This window comes from Oncorhynchus keta, chromosome 35, assembly GCF_023373465.1.
Source record: "Oncorhynchus keta strain PuntledgeMale-10-30-2019 chromosome 35, Oket_V2, whole genome shotgun sequence".
NCBI lineage: Eukaryota > Metazoa > Chordata > Actinopteri > Salmoniformes > Salmonidae > Oncorhynchus > Oncorhynchus keta.
The window spans coordinates 61,737,295-61,754,630 of NC_068455.1; the positions used below are offsets into that span (position 1 = coordinate 61,737,295).

Here is a 17,336-nt window from a genome sequence, read left to right on the forward strand (position 1 = left end):
CTAACCCATATTCTTTGTCAGTACATGTCAGTTTGGAATCTGTTAATTGAGATCCAGCAACCGTTCTGTCATAGATTATTCAAAAATACACATTTTGTTATTATTCTACAATACAGGGGGACACTTCAAAAACCCACAGTCATCACAGAGCTACCCCTGGCACTCTGACCTACCAATAGAGTGTCACAGCCCCCCACGATGCTGAGGCCCAGGCCCGTGTGGCCTTTGGAGATGTCTATGGTGGTCTCACAGCCGGGGATGATGGGACAGGTCACAGGGTCAGAGGAGGCCAGAGTGCCAGGGGTGGACGAGCGACTTGAGCCTGATGAGAGAGTGGGAAATTGTTATGAAAATATCGAAGAAATGTTTACATTCTAGCCTGGTCCCAGATCTTTATGCTTGTAGCCAATTCCTCAGATTATTATTGGCATGCTATTCAATAAGGCAATGACAAAAAATATTCAGAGGAGTTGGCTTAAGCACCTATTAATTTGATGGCAGGCTAAAATCAGACTTGAATATATTAAGTCACTATACAACTAGAGGCTATATTAATACTATATTCGTATACTGTATCTGTTTCATTCTTCATTGTGTAAATCAGCATAAACTTATTGACTAACAATCACAGACGTGATTGGTTTGCCAAGTGATTGGTAATTGAAGTTGGGGGCACTTGCCCTATAAGCATATCACTCTGCTCTACCTAACTGAGTGAATCATGCTTTGTTCAGATTTAGAGTTATAACTTGCACCAATATTTAAAATCTTCAGCTAAGTTGTTTATGTTCAATAAACCAAAATGCTAATAATGTATGGCATGTCCTCCTGTCAACACATGGCAAGCTGTTTACTCACTCCTGATTGGCTCTGACTCAGGCTGGCCCAGGTTAGCCATGTAGATGCAAGGGATGCTGGTGGCCTGGTCAGTATAGTAGGGGGGGAGGGGCAATGACTCATTCGCGCAGATTGTCAACTTCACAGAGCCTTTGGCGTTCCCCAGTAGAGAGTGGACCTGAAACGTAGGTTAAAAAATACACAATTGCATAGTTCCCAACAGATGGTCTATCAGAGATGGGCAGAACTTCTGTTACATGTATTTGAAATATGTATTTAAATTACTCCTGAATATTTTGTCATTTGAATTACACTGGGCTGAATATACTCCAATGCATTTTGTATTTTCAAAACACAAAATATTTTTCTATACCATTTTTAAAATAATTTTTTATATAGCGGTTTACAGTTTGCGGCTACCCTTTAACCCCTGCATTGGTATCAGAAGTCTGATCACACTATGGTGTGATAAAAGAGTCTGCTAAATGAAGTAAACATGAATATATATGTAAACAATTGCAATTGAGTATTATTCTACTGAGCTCAGCCCCAAAACAATACCCAGTGTGCTTTGCAGTTAATTTTGGCATGTTCATTTTCACATATTCATTTAGCACACGCAGAATGACTTGCTTAACCAAGGTAGTTAAACACAACATATAACAGCCAGAGCAAGTAACATGTTTCTGTAACCATTACTAAGAATGGTGTTGCTGTTCGGGCCAGCTACAAAAGTATTATTGTATCTTAATACAAGTTTAGTTTGATATATTGATCTTTATGGTATTTTGCACATGTATTCAGTACATTTTGCCCATCCCTGTGGTCTATAAATGTCAAATTAACACACAACAAACTATGTAAAAATGTATGCATATGTTACAACAACAAAAAAGTTCAAATAAAGTAATTTAATAAACACTCAACAAACTAATCAAATTACTATCCATTAACCCTGGCCATAGGGTGTGTCTAAAATGTGCTGCAGAGGCAGATCTTACCCTCTCCACAGTGTAGCCCACCACTGGTTCATCCTCCACAGCCAGGAGTTTATCTCCAGATTTGATGCTGCCGTCCTGCATAGAGTAATACAGGACTGGTGCTAGAGAATGTTTTTCATCTTAAAATATCTCCATCCAATTAGCATGACATGTAGGATGTCCAATATTATTTTCTGTCCAGCATTGTTCTTTAAAACTGCTCCCGGACAGCTACAGGTTGCGCATGCTTTTGTTCCAACCCAGCACTTTATTGATTGAACTAATCATGGTCCTCTTAGTTTAAGTTAGTAGTTTCAGGTGTGTTAGCACTAGACTGGAACAACACTAGAACACTAGACTGGAACAAAAGTCTGCTCACCTTGTGGGTCCCCAGGACCAGGATTGAAGAAGAGTGCTATACAGGACACCTGTTTCAACCAGGAGAGTAAGACATACCTTTCCTGCTGGTCCTTTTTCAGTTATACTCTGAATCACCACCCCGTTCGTGGGGTCTTCCTCACTGAAAGTGATGCCGAATCCACCCTCCTCCTATGAGTTCAAAAGAGATAATGTACTTGAATTTTCTTCAATGCCCCCCTGTCAACCATAATTATAGACACAGTGAATCATGCACAATGACACATTAAACATGAACAACTCGAGCCATTGATAACCCGATACGTCACAATGCAAGAACGGTTTGTTTTGTAAATTGTGAGGCAGTTTGGAACATTATGGTTCTAAACTCAGCAAAAAAAAGAAACGGCCCCTTTTCAGGACTCTGTCTATCAAAGATAATTCGTAAAAATCCAAATATCTTCACAGATCTTCATTGTAATGGGTTTAAACACTGTTTTCCATGCTTCTTCAATGAACCATAAACAATGAATGAACAAGGACCTGTAGAACGGTCGTTAAGACACTAACAGCTTACAGACGGTAGGCAATTATGAAAACCTAGGAACACTAAAGAGGCCTTTCTACTGACTCTGAAAAACACAAAAGAAAGATGCCCAGGGTCCATGCTCATCTGCGTGAACGTGCCTAAGGTATGCTGCAAGGAGGCATGAGGAGTGCAGATGTGGCCAGGGCAATAAATTGCAATGTCCGTACTGTGAGACGCCTAAGACAGCGCTACAGGGAGACAGGACGGACAGCTGATCGTCCTTGCAGTGGCAGACTATGTGTAACAACACCTGCATGGGATCGGTACATAACAAGTAGAGCATGGCAACAACAACTGCCCGAGTTACACAGAGGTCTGTACTCTGGAGCCAGGATCAATTTGAAGGTGGAGGGTCCGTCATGGCTTGCGGTGAGTCACAGCATCACACACACACACACACACACACACACAAAATGACTAAAACCAAATCGAAATTGTGTAGAGTTAATAATGGACCTACATTCATACAGTTTCATGACTGTGTCCAGCTTGCTAATAATCATTTAAATTAAAGCTAGACAGTCAGGGCGCATCAGGGAAAAAACAATGGCCAGGGGACTATCTTTTGCTAATTTTGATGGCAAGGAAATATAATCAATTTTCATTACGTCCCGCCGGACCTCATTGAAGACCGAATGCGGCCCCCGGGGCAATATAGAAACAGGGTGGTACTACCTGAACTTGACCAATAAGAAACACTCATTTTAGTTTTCCATTGCAAAACGGTTTGCTAGGGTGTGCCCTAATGAACATGGCCCAGTTCTACTCAGCATCTTGAAACGGCATGATCATTTGTTCCTGGGGACTGAGAGGATGTAACAGAAAAGTATGTGTCTGGTATGTGCCCATTCCAGATGTTGACTTCACACCGTGATCCTCTAATAGACTATTATATAATAAACCATGTGGACAGACAGCTAGGTTGAGACTCCCAACCAGGTGTTTGGCTTGTCAGAAGACCCATTAAACTAGAATAGGTTCACATCCTCTTTAGTCTCTGTCCATCCTGCTCTCTCTCAGTTCCTAGGGTATATTACTGTCCTCCCTCTCTCATTTTCTTCCCTCCCTCTTGTAGCAGCAGAGTCAATTAGAATAGAGAATAGACTCCTTTTTCTCCCTCTTTCCCTCCCTCTCCCCACGAAGAGGTCTGAGCCTATGTTAACTAATAGCAGAGCAGCATGTGAGAGTCTCAAGGTAACTCACCTTCGGCAGAATGACGTGCTGCACATACTTGAACATGTCGACATCGATCGCCGAGGGTGCAATGGAAGTACATGTTTCCAGCTGTGGGAAAATGATTAATAAAGATTGAAAGAGTAGAACATAGAGCATTTTCAGTCATTGAGCTGCTTCATACCCTAAGGCCTTTTTCAATCAGAGAAACTAGCTATACATAGACAGGATGGCAGGGAGACCGTTTGTGAGTATGTGTCTGTCCGTGTTCCTGTGTGAGAAGGGACATATCATGTGTGTATGCATGTGACACGTTTACCTCCGTCTGGGGCTCCAGGGTGTCTCCATGTTCCCTCACTGGTCCTACAGCCATCTGGTTCAGAGCATCTGTGTTCCTGTCCACCAGTCATAACTCAAGAGTAAATCACTAGTCACTGCTTCAGGACACATCTTTCTGTCTGCCTGAGACCCATAGCTCATGAGTGGGTCGCAAATGGAACCCTATTCCCTATACAGTGCACTACTTTGGTCAGAAATAGTGAACAATGTAGGGAATAGGGTGCCATTTTGGGACGTATCCCGAGTCTGTGAACCACACAGTCTAATTGAGGCTGTCAGTTGAGTTAAGTAGAGTGTTTTCCTGCCCGCCTTATTTTGGTCAGATTTCTTTTGGCCTGTCATGAGTAGCTGGACCATTGGTTTTCCATGATCATGTGACCTTACCAGGAATAACGCAGGATACAATGGAAGGAGACATCTTGGAGTATCACGTTGCCTGTCTCCACTGATATCAATTTAGATCAGTCTTTTGTAACACCACAGCTCCCTCTACTGGGCTTTGTATGGTGATGTTATTAGGCTTAAAATGGTCCTCTGCTATTGAAGGGGCTCAGCTACAGAATCTGTACATTTTCTTTGTCCTTGTAAAGAGTTGGGATGAGTGATTATATTGATTTATGCAAGGCCGAAATGAGTTGAACTTGGTGGATCAGTTGAAAATATAATTGGTGGGGGATGGGAATAAAGACTGGTGATATATTTCCTTCTTCTCGTACACTACCTGATGAAAATGATCTTGACCTTTGACGGAGCGCTTTTGATGATGGAGGAGGCATTCTGGTGACTCCGCCCATACAGAATCTGCCCGTTGATCTGATAGGGTGCAGAAATGAACAATATGGAATTTGTTACTACTGTCTAACATACCACATTATTCAATTCAGCAACTGGCATTCGTTTTGCTTCCTTCTTGCAAACCTGACATCATATTGTGGAGATTGGATATCAAATCAGAGAGGAATAGCTAAATCGAGACATAATGTGATTTAGTACATAAAACCCAGTAATACCCACTAGGCACCAACTCCTGGTTAAAAACCACCCATCTATAGTGTCGGTGACTACTAAGTTACTAATCCAAGCTCCTTACCTCCAACAGTTCATCTCCAACCACAATGCGACCATCTTTGACGGCGGCGCCACAGGGGTCAATCCCGACCACAAACACGCTCAGGCGAGAGCGGTCGCGGTTGCCAGCCAGACTAAGGCCCAGGCCGGTCTTCCCCTTCTCCAGCTCAATCATGTGCAGCAGCCCCGGAAGGCTGCCGTAGCGCTGAATGATGCTCTCTGAAGAGAATAGTGGATAGATTGAAATGAGTCGAACCACTGAAACATCATACTGATGAATGTGAAATGATTGACTATATAACTGAATAGCTTTCTATGTAGTGTATGGCATAGATTTGAGCTGGATAGCTTTTCTTGACTTGCTATACTCATACAACCAAGCCATGAATGGAAACAACTGAAATTAAACAACTTTTAACAGAAATCATAGTCAGTGGTTCTAAACTAAAGGATCACATCAAAATGCAAAGTCATACTCAACACATCTCGCAATAGAGTCAAATATGTCATAATTTCAACTTACAAAGACACTGCCAAACCTAGGTCCTGACAGACAGGCCTCTCTCTCTATCTCTCAGTGGAATGACTAGTATTCAGAGACCATGTTGTTCTGGGCTGTGTGCCACAGACTGTACTGTACCATCACTCCTGTACTAATCGCCCTGACTCACCTCATCAATCTGATCCCCACAGGGCACACACACACACACACACACCAGGGGCCCAGCAGGGACTATACTGTCCATAATCAGAAGTGCCTGAGGCCCCATCCAGAAATCACCCCATGCCCTATCCCCTAGGCACTGCATTTGGAATAATTGGTATTCTATGATTGTGCTAGCCTAGTTCACTTGCCTTGGGAGCCTAGCAGCAAGACTTAGTGCTTGAAGTAGACTGAAATAGGTGCCTGTACCTATTTTGGGTGTGTCGGTGTGTTCCGGCCCAATTCATGCACTGGCAAGACAACGATTGCACAGATCAGGTCATGTTCAAAATGCAACGTGGAGGCCCTCTAGTGGCCGCTAGGTGGTAGCACATGGGAGTAGGCAAGCAAAGAGGGAGTTGGCAGAATCCACGGAAACAAACCCTAGTGCCTACCCACTAGGCAGTGGTACTTGGTATGGTAGTAGCTGCACATTGCTCATGATGAATTTGTAAGACTTTCACCTATCATATATATTCAGTTCTATTCAAGTGCCTAGGGAGTAGGGGCTAGGAGTTGTTTCTGCACTGGGTCCATCCATGGTCTTGTTCATTGTATAATGATCCATAATAACAATATGAGAACCCAGATAACATAATTAGGTAGCCAACTTCGGTCTAATGAGTGACCTTTCATGAAGAAGGAGGAAGTTGCCCTTATTGGTCGGTTTTGAGTGCCCCTGCCTATTGTGGCCAATGGTTAGGATTAAGGGGAGGGTAACTGTCCCTAGATCTGTTCATAAGAGTCAAACTTACTCCAGCTGTAGCCAAACTCATCCTCGTCTTCCACCTGGGCCTGTCTGTCGGGAATCTCTGTCAGGGTATCGGTGTCTGTCTCTCCGACGTGGGGAACCACGGGAAGCGAGAGGTGAGGAGTGGTGGACGATGTCTTTCCCGCTTCCCTCTTTAGTGGCTGCCACATCACAGAAGTATCAGTACAATACATTTGTAGTGAGGCAAAATGGCAGATAATCATTTTGTTTCAGCGTAGCAGGTTTAGCTGACCACAACCCAAAGCCGTACTGTTGAGTCGGTAAAGTACGTTTTAGTCACTCATCTGCAGGTGGACATTTCAAAATGGCGTCACCCGACTTTTTAGGCATGTGTTTTTAGTTCATATGACTAAACTGTTATTTGACTAAACTGCTGCAAGCAAAGCATTCCATTGATTCAAGTCAGAAGTGGTGTATTTTTAGATTACCTCAATATTCAAGTTTAATAACAAAATGTTCCTTACTGATAGAATTCAATTCAATCATTGTCCATCTGATAACACATTCAAATGGACACTTACCTTATGGAGCAAGTGAAACACAATTTCAAAATGTTGATACATTTAGGCAAATTAAAATGCATTTTGATTCAGAATCAAAACATTGCATATTTTTGCATGAGATTAAAATGGGCAAGTTTGTTCTATTTGTAACCAACAAAACACAAAAAAGAGAAAGATACTCAGATAGGTTTAGTGGAAATGTGTTAGGGCATCGTGTATGCATGTAAGGCCTGTCCAATATATGAGTCTCCACATATATTCCATAACACAACCGTACGAGCATACACGGAAATAGAAGGGGAAAAGCACGACAACACAAAGACCCACAAACCTTAAACGGAGTAGGAGTGAAAGGGTTAGTTGGGGAGAGGCGTAGGAATAGTCTACTGTGACTCTCAACCTCCTACAGGGAACAGAGAAGAGTCAGAGACTTTCAGTGAGACAGACAACAAAGGACTAGGACAACATTGTGAAACAAAGGGCAGAAACTTCACTCTACTGCTATGATGGAGAGTGTGAGTAAAGTGCTCGGTCTACTAAAAATCCTCATTTGATAAACTAAATAAGATTTATCCCAGGTGTCTCAAACTCGATTCCTGAAGGGTCATGTGTATTCAGTCACACATTTGCTGGTCATGATGGGACATGAACTTGACAGGTGAATAGTATAATGTACATGGATGTAAATCATTTTGGCATAAAAAGGGTGGACACAAAGCCCTGCGGGAATTTGGGTTGAGACTTCTACGACAATACAACATCAAGTTACAGGCATTGTCCCCTAAGGTTACAAAACCAGGGCCCAAACACTTCAAAATACTTTCCTTTGGTTTCAGTACAGTGGAACCAATGAAATAGTCCCAAAAGTGCAAACGCTGTGCTAAATCCAGTGCACCTGAAGTATTTGACATAGGTCTAAAGGTTGCAGAGAGACACTGACCTTGTCACTATTGCGCCGTGCCATGGCCGCCGCTCTCTCCTCGTTGGTGTCCGTGGTTGAGGACTGTCGTGTACAAGAGGGATGGAAACAGGAGAAATACACTGCTAGGGCATTGCCATCAAATGTCATAATCAGCAACGGCTGATGAGGCATCATACTGTATTTAATTGGTGAGGCTTGCATGGGACAAGTAAAAGCATCCAAATATATGAACAAAAACGTTTGTTTGAACGTTACAGAAAAAGTAGCCTGAGCGAAACTTCAATCGTTATTGTTTTTCTTCATGAGTCGTGGTTGTATGGGCTACAACAGATTATGGATTGCCCTTGGTCAAGCTGGGTACTGTATACACATTGGGGAAACTAAAACGATGATGTGTTCAGTGAGGTAGGCAGCCCGTTATCAATATTCCACCCAGGCCTGACCACCTCTCACCCAGAAGCTGATTTAATATATTCTGCCTGCCAACTAGAAACCACCACAGCAGCATGCAGTGAACCTTGTGGTTTGGGGTACGTGACATATGAGCTATTGTGCTATTTTAGTTTTCCCTGTTCCTTGACTCTTCCTCAGTTCGCAAAACGTTATGAGCTGGTATCCCAGGCAAACACAATCTATTCCTGGACTCAAATGCACGTTCAATGGAGTTTCTCCACTGAGCATGCTCTTGAGTTCATTAGTAGAATTAATCTGGGTCTGGGAAACTGGGCCAAAGAGATAATATTCTATACAAAGAGTACATTATACACTGTAGGATTGAACCCGCCACAAAAAGCAAACATTGAGCAGCAAAAGAAAGCAGTCTGCATGAAGGAAGATTGGACACTGGGTCTCTCTCTCTCACACACACGCACGCACGCACACACACACACACACACACACACACACACACACACACACACACACACACACACACACACACACACACACACACACACACACACACACACACACACACACACACACACACACACACACACACACACACTCTCTCTCTCTCTAACCTGAAGCGGAGAGGCAGGGGATAATAAGCAGGCAGAGGTTTGATTAGTGGGTCGTGGGTTGGATCCGGGGTGGGTGTTTAGCCGCAGAAGAAAGGGTAGGGGCGCCTTCTAAAAGCAACACGGGGGATCAACAGCAAGTCAAGGATACAGAAGTTTAATGAAATGAAGTGTGGAGGCAGAGCCCTGACAAAAATGTTACCAGGTGTCCAGGAAACAAGGGAATAGACAAGAAAATGTTCAAAAGGAAAAACACCTCTGGAGTCAAATTATTCAAAAATGAGTGACTGGTAATGAATGTCCTCTAGGAGACCCATTTTTTTACTTCAAGAAAATCAAAGTGGTGCTCTTTCTTAGAACCAAACAATAAATGTTTTAGAGAATCCTCAAGGCTGCTTTTGGATTATTCACTACTGACACAGAAGAGTAGAAGGCCTTAAAGGAGAACTGCTAGGAAGCATCATTACGATCTGTAGGTAGGTCCCAGTGGCACCGTTTAAAAGAGCAAGAGCAATACATACCTGCCCGTAGCAGTTAACCTTTGTAGCATATAACGTTTGATCTCTTTTTTCCCCCTGGATGCACTCAGATTCCAATTTTTATTTGGGTCTCTTTTTGCATGTTTCTGTTGCATGCACATACAGTAGTAGCCTATTAGAGAGTCTGAAAACTTCTGGATGGAGAGATAAAGCAGCATAGACTCTACTGACGGGCATAGAGAGAGATAGAGAGAGGAAGAAAGTCTTAGAAATAAACAGAGAGAGCGAGACAGAGCAAGAGATTACCTGGCACATGTGATAAGGTACGCATTTTAAAGTGTTGTATTTCTCTATGACTGGTGACGAAGCAGGGCTACAGTGGGACTCGGGCTGAGGAAGAGGTGCATGCTGGACTGGTTAGTTGAAGGTTAGTGGAAGGTTTCGGAAAATGTCTGGAAAGCTTCTACCATGCATGAAACTGAATGATTGTAAGTCGGACATCAAGATATGTTGGCTATTGCAAAGCTGGTTGCAATTTCAGTAGGATAGTTTGTCATGCTTTTGGAGCCTAATGGCGCTTTCAAACCAATGAAGATGATGCAGAAAACATACAGTCAGTCAAATGTTTTGAAGTTTCCGTTGAACTTTTAGAGAAATGAATCGTGCCAAGGAGTCTATCAACGAACTGAATAATGAGATATAGATAGCTACTGTAGTCTTTGTTGGATACAGGATGGTTAAGTAGCTTTTTGAAGTTAATGTTGTGTTAAATGGGATAATTCATGGTTTGAGATGAGGAAATAAAGTATTGTTGTTGAAAGACATTAGCCACTTAGCTAGCATGCCAACACAGGGAGCTAGCGTGCCAACACAGAGAGCTAGCATGCCAACACAGAGAGCTAGCGTGCCAACACAGAGAGCTAGAAGGCTCACCCTGGGCCTGTGGACGATACTCTGCACGAGGAACACGACAGGGTTTCCTGCCCTGCGGATGGCCTCCACAGCCTGCTCGTGACTGGCATCTCTCAAGTCCACGCCGTCCACCTGATACATTCCAAAGAAACAAACAAGTAATTCATAGTTTTTTACTGTGCAATAACCATTTTGCCATGTCAAAGTAAATACATTCTACTGTGAAATACAATAAACATTTTTACGGACAGAAGTGATACAACCTGGAATCGAACCAGGGACTGTAGTGATGCCTCATGCACTGAAATGCAGTTCCTTAGACTGCTGCGCCACTCGGGAGCCCTAATATTGATGGGTGTACCTCAACAACCCTGTCTCCTGTCTTCAGGGTTCCGTCGCGGCCGGCGGGGCTGTCCTCCAGGATGTGTTTGATGAAGATGCCCCGCATCACCTCGCCGTTGCTGAGGCGACTGCCCATTCCTCTGCCCCCCACGATGCTGATGCCAAGGGACTTGCCAGCTTCTTTTTTGAGCTCCACCCTGAAAGACGACATGCATTAGAAAATATATTTTAAAAATGGGGTTCTTTATTGTACCACTTCTTGGGACACAGCTGGCCAACTCCTGTTCTGGGGTTCTAATTTGATTTATTTGTACACAAAGTAAAAATAAAATGTGACATTGAAGGAAGGAAATGGCTTGTGTAAGAACCTATTGAATACAAATTCCGGAGAGAGCAACGTTACAGAAGGTTCAACAATTTAGATTGTAAATGATTATCTGTTGCATAAAATAAACGGGGCATTGTGTTGGGTCGGTAAATTAGGTAGACCTGATATGATTCTCTGTCTTTTAGATTAGGGAACTGTGTCAGGTGGCTCCATTTCTATTTGTGACATTCTAAATGTTGCAGCCCATTGAATTAGCCACAGCTATTAATAATCCTGGAGGGCCACAGTGTTTGCTGATTTCCTCTTGATTGTCATTGATTGGACGGAGAGTGTCACACACACTTGCATTCCCTCGCCTAAATCAGTCACTGATTAGAATCAGTAGACAGTGCAGAGCACCTCTCGAGGACAGGAGGTGAGGACACCGGTTTTGAACAATATTACAATCACAAAGCAGAACACAGACAGTGGGTAATGTGTGCAGGGTCTAGCCCAGTTCCAAAGTGGTATAACTAATGCCATGAACCTTGGCTTGACGTCCAAATCCGTGCTTATTGCTTATTTACCTAATCAGATTTTGTTTCCTTAACATTAGAGATGGAAAGAGGATATGTCCCCTATCTTTGCCATGATACATGCTTACAATTAAAATGAGCTCTTAGGAAGTCACATCCAGTTGACTACTTTAAAATAGTGAAAGCCTTCAATGGCGCTGCCCATGCTAAAACAGGCGTTGTGGAAAGGTCACCCTCTATCCAACTCTATGTTCGGGACCAAGCCAAAGTCAAACTTCCTACTCACTTCCTGGGCTGGTTCCAGTTACTGAAGGTGGCACTCTGTAGCTCACTCTCCTCTCCCTCTCCTTCCTCCCTCTCTGGGAGTTCTGGGATTTCTCTTCTGCAAAGAGACAAACAGAAAACAGCTGCCTTTGTAAACCATAGCTGGTCTGACAGTAATCGACTTGTTTTAGTACTGTCTGGAGTACAACAAAATAGTATTGCGAAAGTTACGTCTATGCTTAAAATCAAAAGCATGAGTTTAGTGAGGGCATCGTCATGAAAATACCTTTCTATAATGTATTACTTCTGTAAAGTTGTATAACACTTGAGCTTACTTTGGGGCCTGAGGAGCATCAGAGAAGATGTCATCTTTAGGCTGCTCCAGGCTGGCCTTGTACTCCTCCAGATACTCCATGGGAACATAGGTGATGCTGATCACACACACACACGCACACACAGACAGACACACACACACACACACCAATGAGCTTCGGCACACTCCTGATAACAACCTGGCCAAGATTTGTCATCATCACTGCAAATACCCCCAAATATATAACCTACCCATAAACATATGACACGAGAGTTCAACCTTGTGTGCAAAAGCATGTCAATATTCATCATTAGGAATGACATGAACGTTTAACAAAGCATTAGTGTGGAAGTGCCTGCATTCATACGCCACCTGGTATGACAGAAAGGGCACTTTTACAAAAGGACTTTTATTTATTCATAGACGTCTAATCTACATGCAGGAGCGCACCTGTTTTTCCTCCCCGTCCAAATTAACTGTGCGGCACAAGATTGCAGGAGGGGAAGGAATTAACTCTACATTTCTCTGGCAATGCATTCTGCCGATCATGAGCCCAAGGTGAGCCGTCAATGAATAATGGAGCAGACGTCCCCGCATAACTATCCAAAACAGATGTTTCCGTCGTTCATAATTGTCTGGGCCAATAAAGTTGGCTCGAATTGAGTGGCAGAATTCTCTCCAAAATATGTCATGGAGGTTTGAAGGGAACATCAATCGGAACACCACATTTACTGGAATAGAGGAGCAACTTTCCAAAATATGAAGAATTTAACGAAAAGGAAGCAGCAAAGAGCATATATCTGCTTTGGTAGGCCCAGTTTCAAGTAATTCATCGTGATTAGTTGATTCTAAAGCACACACACTTACACATTTGAGTGAAGATGACAGATCTAACAACGACGGCTTAATTCGTACTTCAACATTAGGACATGCAGACACTGAGGTACTCGAATCCCTGTTCATTCACACAGCAGTCCAAAAACAGATGGGAGGAACAAGTGGATTAGTGTGTGATAGAGCAAAAGTTCAAAAAGTGCCAAATGAATCGTTATCGCCACACAAATGGACCTGCAAGCCCCAGAGTCCCAGAAAACAATGTCAATGGAGTGTTAAGGGTGACGTTTTAATGGTTAGTGGTGCAGTCCAGTGAGAGATTTATCCAGATACGTTGACTGTGTGTTCGACCTGCGTTAACTTGACTATCTGTGCGCATGGACACCAATAGAAGCTTAGCTGCCACACCAAAGAAAATGGTTTGGAGATATATCTGTGTTGGTATTTGACAATATAAAAAATAATGTATTTTATTTATTTTTTATCTGCAAAGCGGTGATTAGCTTCAGTCACTTTGCTGTATGGCGCCAATAAGATTATCTGATTTGGAGAATTTTAATGGCCACAGATTTCAACATCATTTTACAATATTTTCTATTATTAATGAGTAAGAAGTAACAGTGAATTTGAATAGTTTGATCCTTTTAAAAATGTAACTGGTCAGACTAAGGTTTGTGTATGGTAGATATAATGTTTGTGTATGGTAGATATACTGTATGGTTGATTTAAGGTTTGTGTGTGTAGATATAAGGTTTGTGTATGGTAGATATACTGTATGGTTGATTTAAGGTTTGTGCAAGTAGATATACAGTATGGTTGATATACTGCATGTGTTTTAACTTCTAGATCTGGATAAAACTTCCAACCATGGACAGGCGATGAGGCTCATATGAGAATGGTGAGGTAGAGTGGACAGTGAGGAAACATATTAAAATGGCAGATTATGGTTGCACACCCGTGGGAGTTAGCAATACTCACACATAAAAGGGGCACAGATCGTCCTCTGGTGCACAAGCAGATCTAGAAGGTGAAGAGGATTTTATGGGCTAACATACTGTACTGAGAAGTTTAGAGTAGAGCAAGCAGGACTTGAGATACTGAAAATAATGGTGCCCCACACTTTAATGTAGCTTCCCTTGAATACATGGAGAAAATACAATTTAGGAAAGTGAAGGGCATTAGCGAGTTGTTCAAATTTCACCATTGAGCATCTATGCTAGGACAGTCCAGATGCTGTAGTCCAAAAGCATTTCTATAGTACTGAAAATCCTACATTAATGTATCCTACATAATTCAATTGGTGTTCGTCAGAAATATTAAATGTACAGTACCAGACCAAAGTTTGGACACACCTACTTATTCACCTACTTATTAGTTTTTTCTGTATTTTTACTATTTTGTACATTGTAGAATAATAGTAAAGACATCACAACTATGCAATAACATATATAGAATCATGTAGTAACCAAAAAAGTTTTAAACAAATAAAAAATGATTTCATATTTTAGATTCTTCAAAGTAGCCACTCTTTGCCTTGATGACAGCTTTGCACACTCTCGGCATTCTCTCAACCAGCTTCACCTGGAATGCTTTTCCAACAGTCTTGAAGGAGTTCTCACATATGCTGAGACACCAGTCTCAACGTCAACAGTGAAGAGGCGACTCCGGGATGCTGGCCTTCTAGGTAGAGTTCATCTGTCCAGTGTGTGTGTTATTTTGCCCATCTTAATCTTTTCTTTTTATTGGCCAGTCTGAGATATGGCTTTTACTTTGCAACTCTGCCTAGAAGGCCAGCATCCCGGAGTCGCCTCTTCACTGTTGACGTTGAAACTGGTGTTTTGTGAGTACTATTTAATGAAGCTGCCAGTTGAGTTTAAGACTTGTGATGCGTCTGTTTCTCAAACTAGACACTTCAATGTACTTGTCCTCTTGCTCAGTTGTGCACCAGGGCCTCCCACCCCTCTTTCTATTCTGGTTAGAGCCAGTTTGCACTGTTCTGTGAAGGAAGTAGTACACAGAATTGTACGAGATCTTCTGTTTCTTGGAAATTTCTCGCATGGAATAGCCTTCATTTCTCAGAACAAGAATAGTCTGACGAGTTTCAGAAGAAATGTCTTTGTTTCTGGCCATTTTGAGCCTGTAATCAAACGATGATTCTCCAGACACTCAACTAGTCTAAAGAAGGCCAGTTTTATTGCTTCTTTAATAAGCACAAAATATTTCAGCTGTGCTAACATAATTGCAAAAGGGTATTCTAATGATCAATTAGCCTTTTAAAATTATAAACTTGGATTAGCTAACATGCCATTGGAACACAGGAGTGATGGTTGCTGATTAATGGGCCTCTGTACGCCTATGTAAAAATCTGCAGTTTCCAGCCACAATAGTCATTTACAACATTAACAATGTCTACACTGTATTTCTGATTTTCTGATCAATTGTTATGATGTTATTTTAAACGGACAAAAATGTGTTTTTCTTTCAAAAACAAGAACATTTCTAAGTGACCCCAAACTTTTGAACGGTAGTGTATATTGATTTGTTTAACACTTTTTTGGTTACTACATGATTCCATGTGTTATTTCATAGTTTTGATGTCTTCACTATTATTCTACAATGTAGAAAACAGTAAAAAAATAAAGAAAACCGCTTGAATGAGTAGGTGTCTGGATAAGAGCGTCTGCTAAACGACTTAAATGTAAATGTGTCTCCAAACTTTTTACCAGTACTGTATACAGATGTAGGATCTTAATTTGATCACCCTGTTGCAGGAGAACTTTTCTGCAAGGCAGAACATGTCAAACTTGTAGTTTATTTGAGGTTTAAAAGGGTGTCGGAGGTTTGCAATTTCAAATTTGAAATTTCAGAGTTGATTTTCCCTCACGAGAAATGTATCAACCCCTGCAAAAATGTCCATTAATTACAATCCACATAATAATTCATTTCCTGTAGCTGCAGGAGTATCTCCCTGCTGTAGCAAACTGGCTCAAATTAAGATCCTACATATGAACATTCTATCATGCTTTGCATGGCACAATTTTTAGTGATATTAAGGTGGTATATGACTCACAACACTGGATTACAATGACCTTTCCTACTATCGACAATAAGTGCATTGTTAAAATTAAACTGAACTCCTCAACGACTCCACTGCATTATAATGTTTACTACACATTCATTGTCAGGTGTTGTTTCTGAGGTATGCATCTCAATTCAGTTCAATTAAATGTGTATTTGAATGGCTTTGGTTAGCTGTTGTGTGGGAGATGTACTAGGAGAAGATAATATTTCTACGAGAGGCGCAGAACAAATTACATTAATGGGATCATTTGGCACAATTTACTCAAATGCAAAACACTACGAAGCTTAACTCAATGCTTGACTTGATCATAATTGTACACATAGGCTGTAGAAAAAGCCACCAAATAATTTACATAACAAAAAAATTAAATTCCACATTTGATCAAGAGGCATTTAGTGTGATGTCAGGCACCATTTATCTGATTGTATAATAGTGTGTCTATGTAAAAATCCTCTGACTTTTACATTGTAACATTAAAAAAAAGTGTGTGTACATGTGTAGGGAATCTAGGGATAATACATTTGAGGTGAAATCTGCCATGTATGTACAGTTGAAGTCGTAGGTTTACATACACCTTAGCCAAATAAATGTAAATTCAGTTTCACAATTCCTGACATTTAATCCTAGTAAAAAATCCATGTCTTTGGTCAGTTAGGATCACCACTTTATTTTAAGAATGTGAAATGACAGAATAATAGTAGAGAGAAAGATTTATTTCAGCTTTTATTTCTTTCATCACATTCCCAGTGGGTCAGAAGTTTACATACACCCAATTAGTATTTTGGTAGCATTGCCTTTAAATTGTTTAACTTGGGTAGACTTCCACAAACTTCCCACAATAAGTTGGGTGAATTTATGGCCCATTCCTCCTGACAGAGCTGGTGTAACTGAGTCAGGTTTGTAGGCCTCCTTGCTCGCACACACTTTTTCAGATCTGCCCACGCATTTTCTATGGGATTGAGGTCAGGGCTTTGTGATGGCCACTCCAATTCCTTGACTTTGTTG

General features: G+C 41.6%; 1 protein-coding gene across 6 annotated transcripts in view; it reads right to left on the minus strand.

The window, feature by feature from the left end:
• Positions 1-17,336, minus strand: part of LOC118368774 (multiple PDZ domain protein) — a 68,022-nt gene that overhangs the window by 15,863 nt on the left and 34,823 nt on the right. For 4 of the 6 annotated variants that reach the window (XM_052497223.1, XM_052497226.1, XM_035753162.2 and 1 more), the window contains 16 exons: positions 14,228-14,269; positions 12,438-12,533; positions 12,125-12,220; positions 11,015-11,192; positions 10,675-10,785; positions 8,262-8,324; positions 7,653-7,724; positions 6,802-6,958; positions 5,366-5,562; positions 4,997-5,088; positions 4,256-4,331; positions 3,967-4,047; positions 2,274-2,366; positions 1,839-1,913; positions 859-1,015; positions 174-322 (listed from right to left, as the gene is read on the minus strand). In XM_052497223.1, coding sequence (XP_052353183.1) covers positions 174-322; positions 859-1,015; positions 1,839-1,913; positions 2,274-2,366; positions 3,967-4,047; positions 4,256-4,331; positions 4,997-5,088; positions 5,366-5,562; positions 6,802-6,958; positions 7,653-7,724; positions 8,262-8,324; positions 10,675-10,785; positions 11,015-11,192; positions 12,125-12,220; positions 12,438-12,533; positions 14,228-14,269 — 1,735 coding nt within the window. The remainder of the gene's footprint in view (positions 1-173; positions 323-858; positions 1,016-1,838; positions 1,914-2,273; positions 2,367-3,966; positions 4,048-4,255; positions 4,332-4,996; positions 5,089-5,365; positions 5,563-6,801; positions 6,959-7,652; positions 7,725-8,261; positions 8,325-10,674; positions 10,786-11,014; positions 11,193-12,124; positions 12,221-12,437; positions 12,534-14,227; positions 14,270-17,336) is intronic. The other 2 variants (XM_052497224.1, XM_052497225.1) reach the window with 2 other exon arrangements.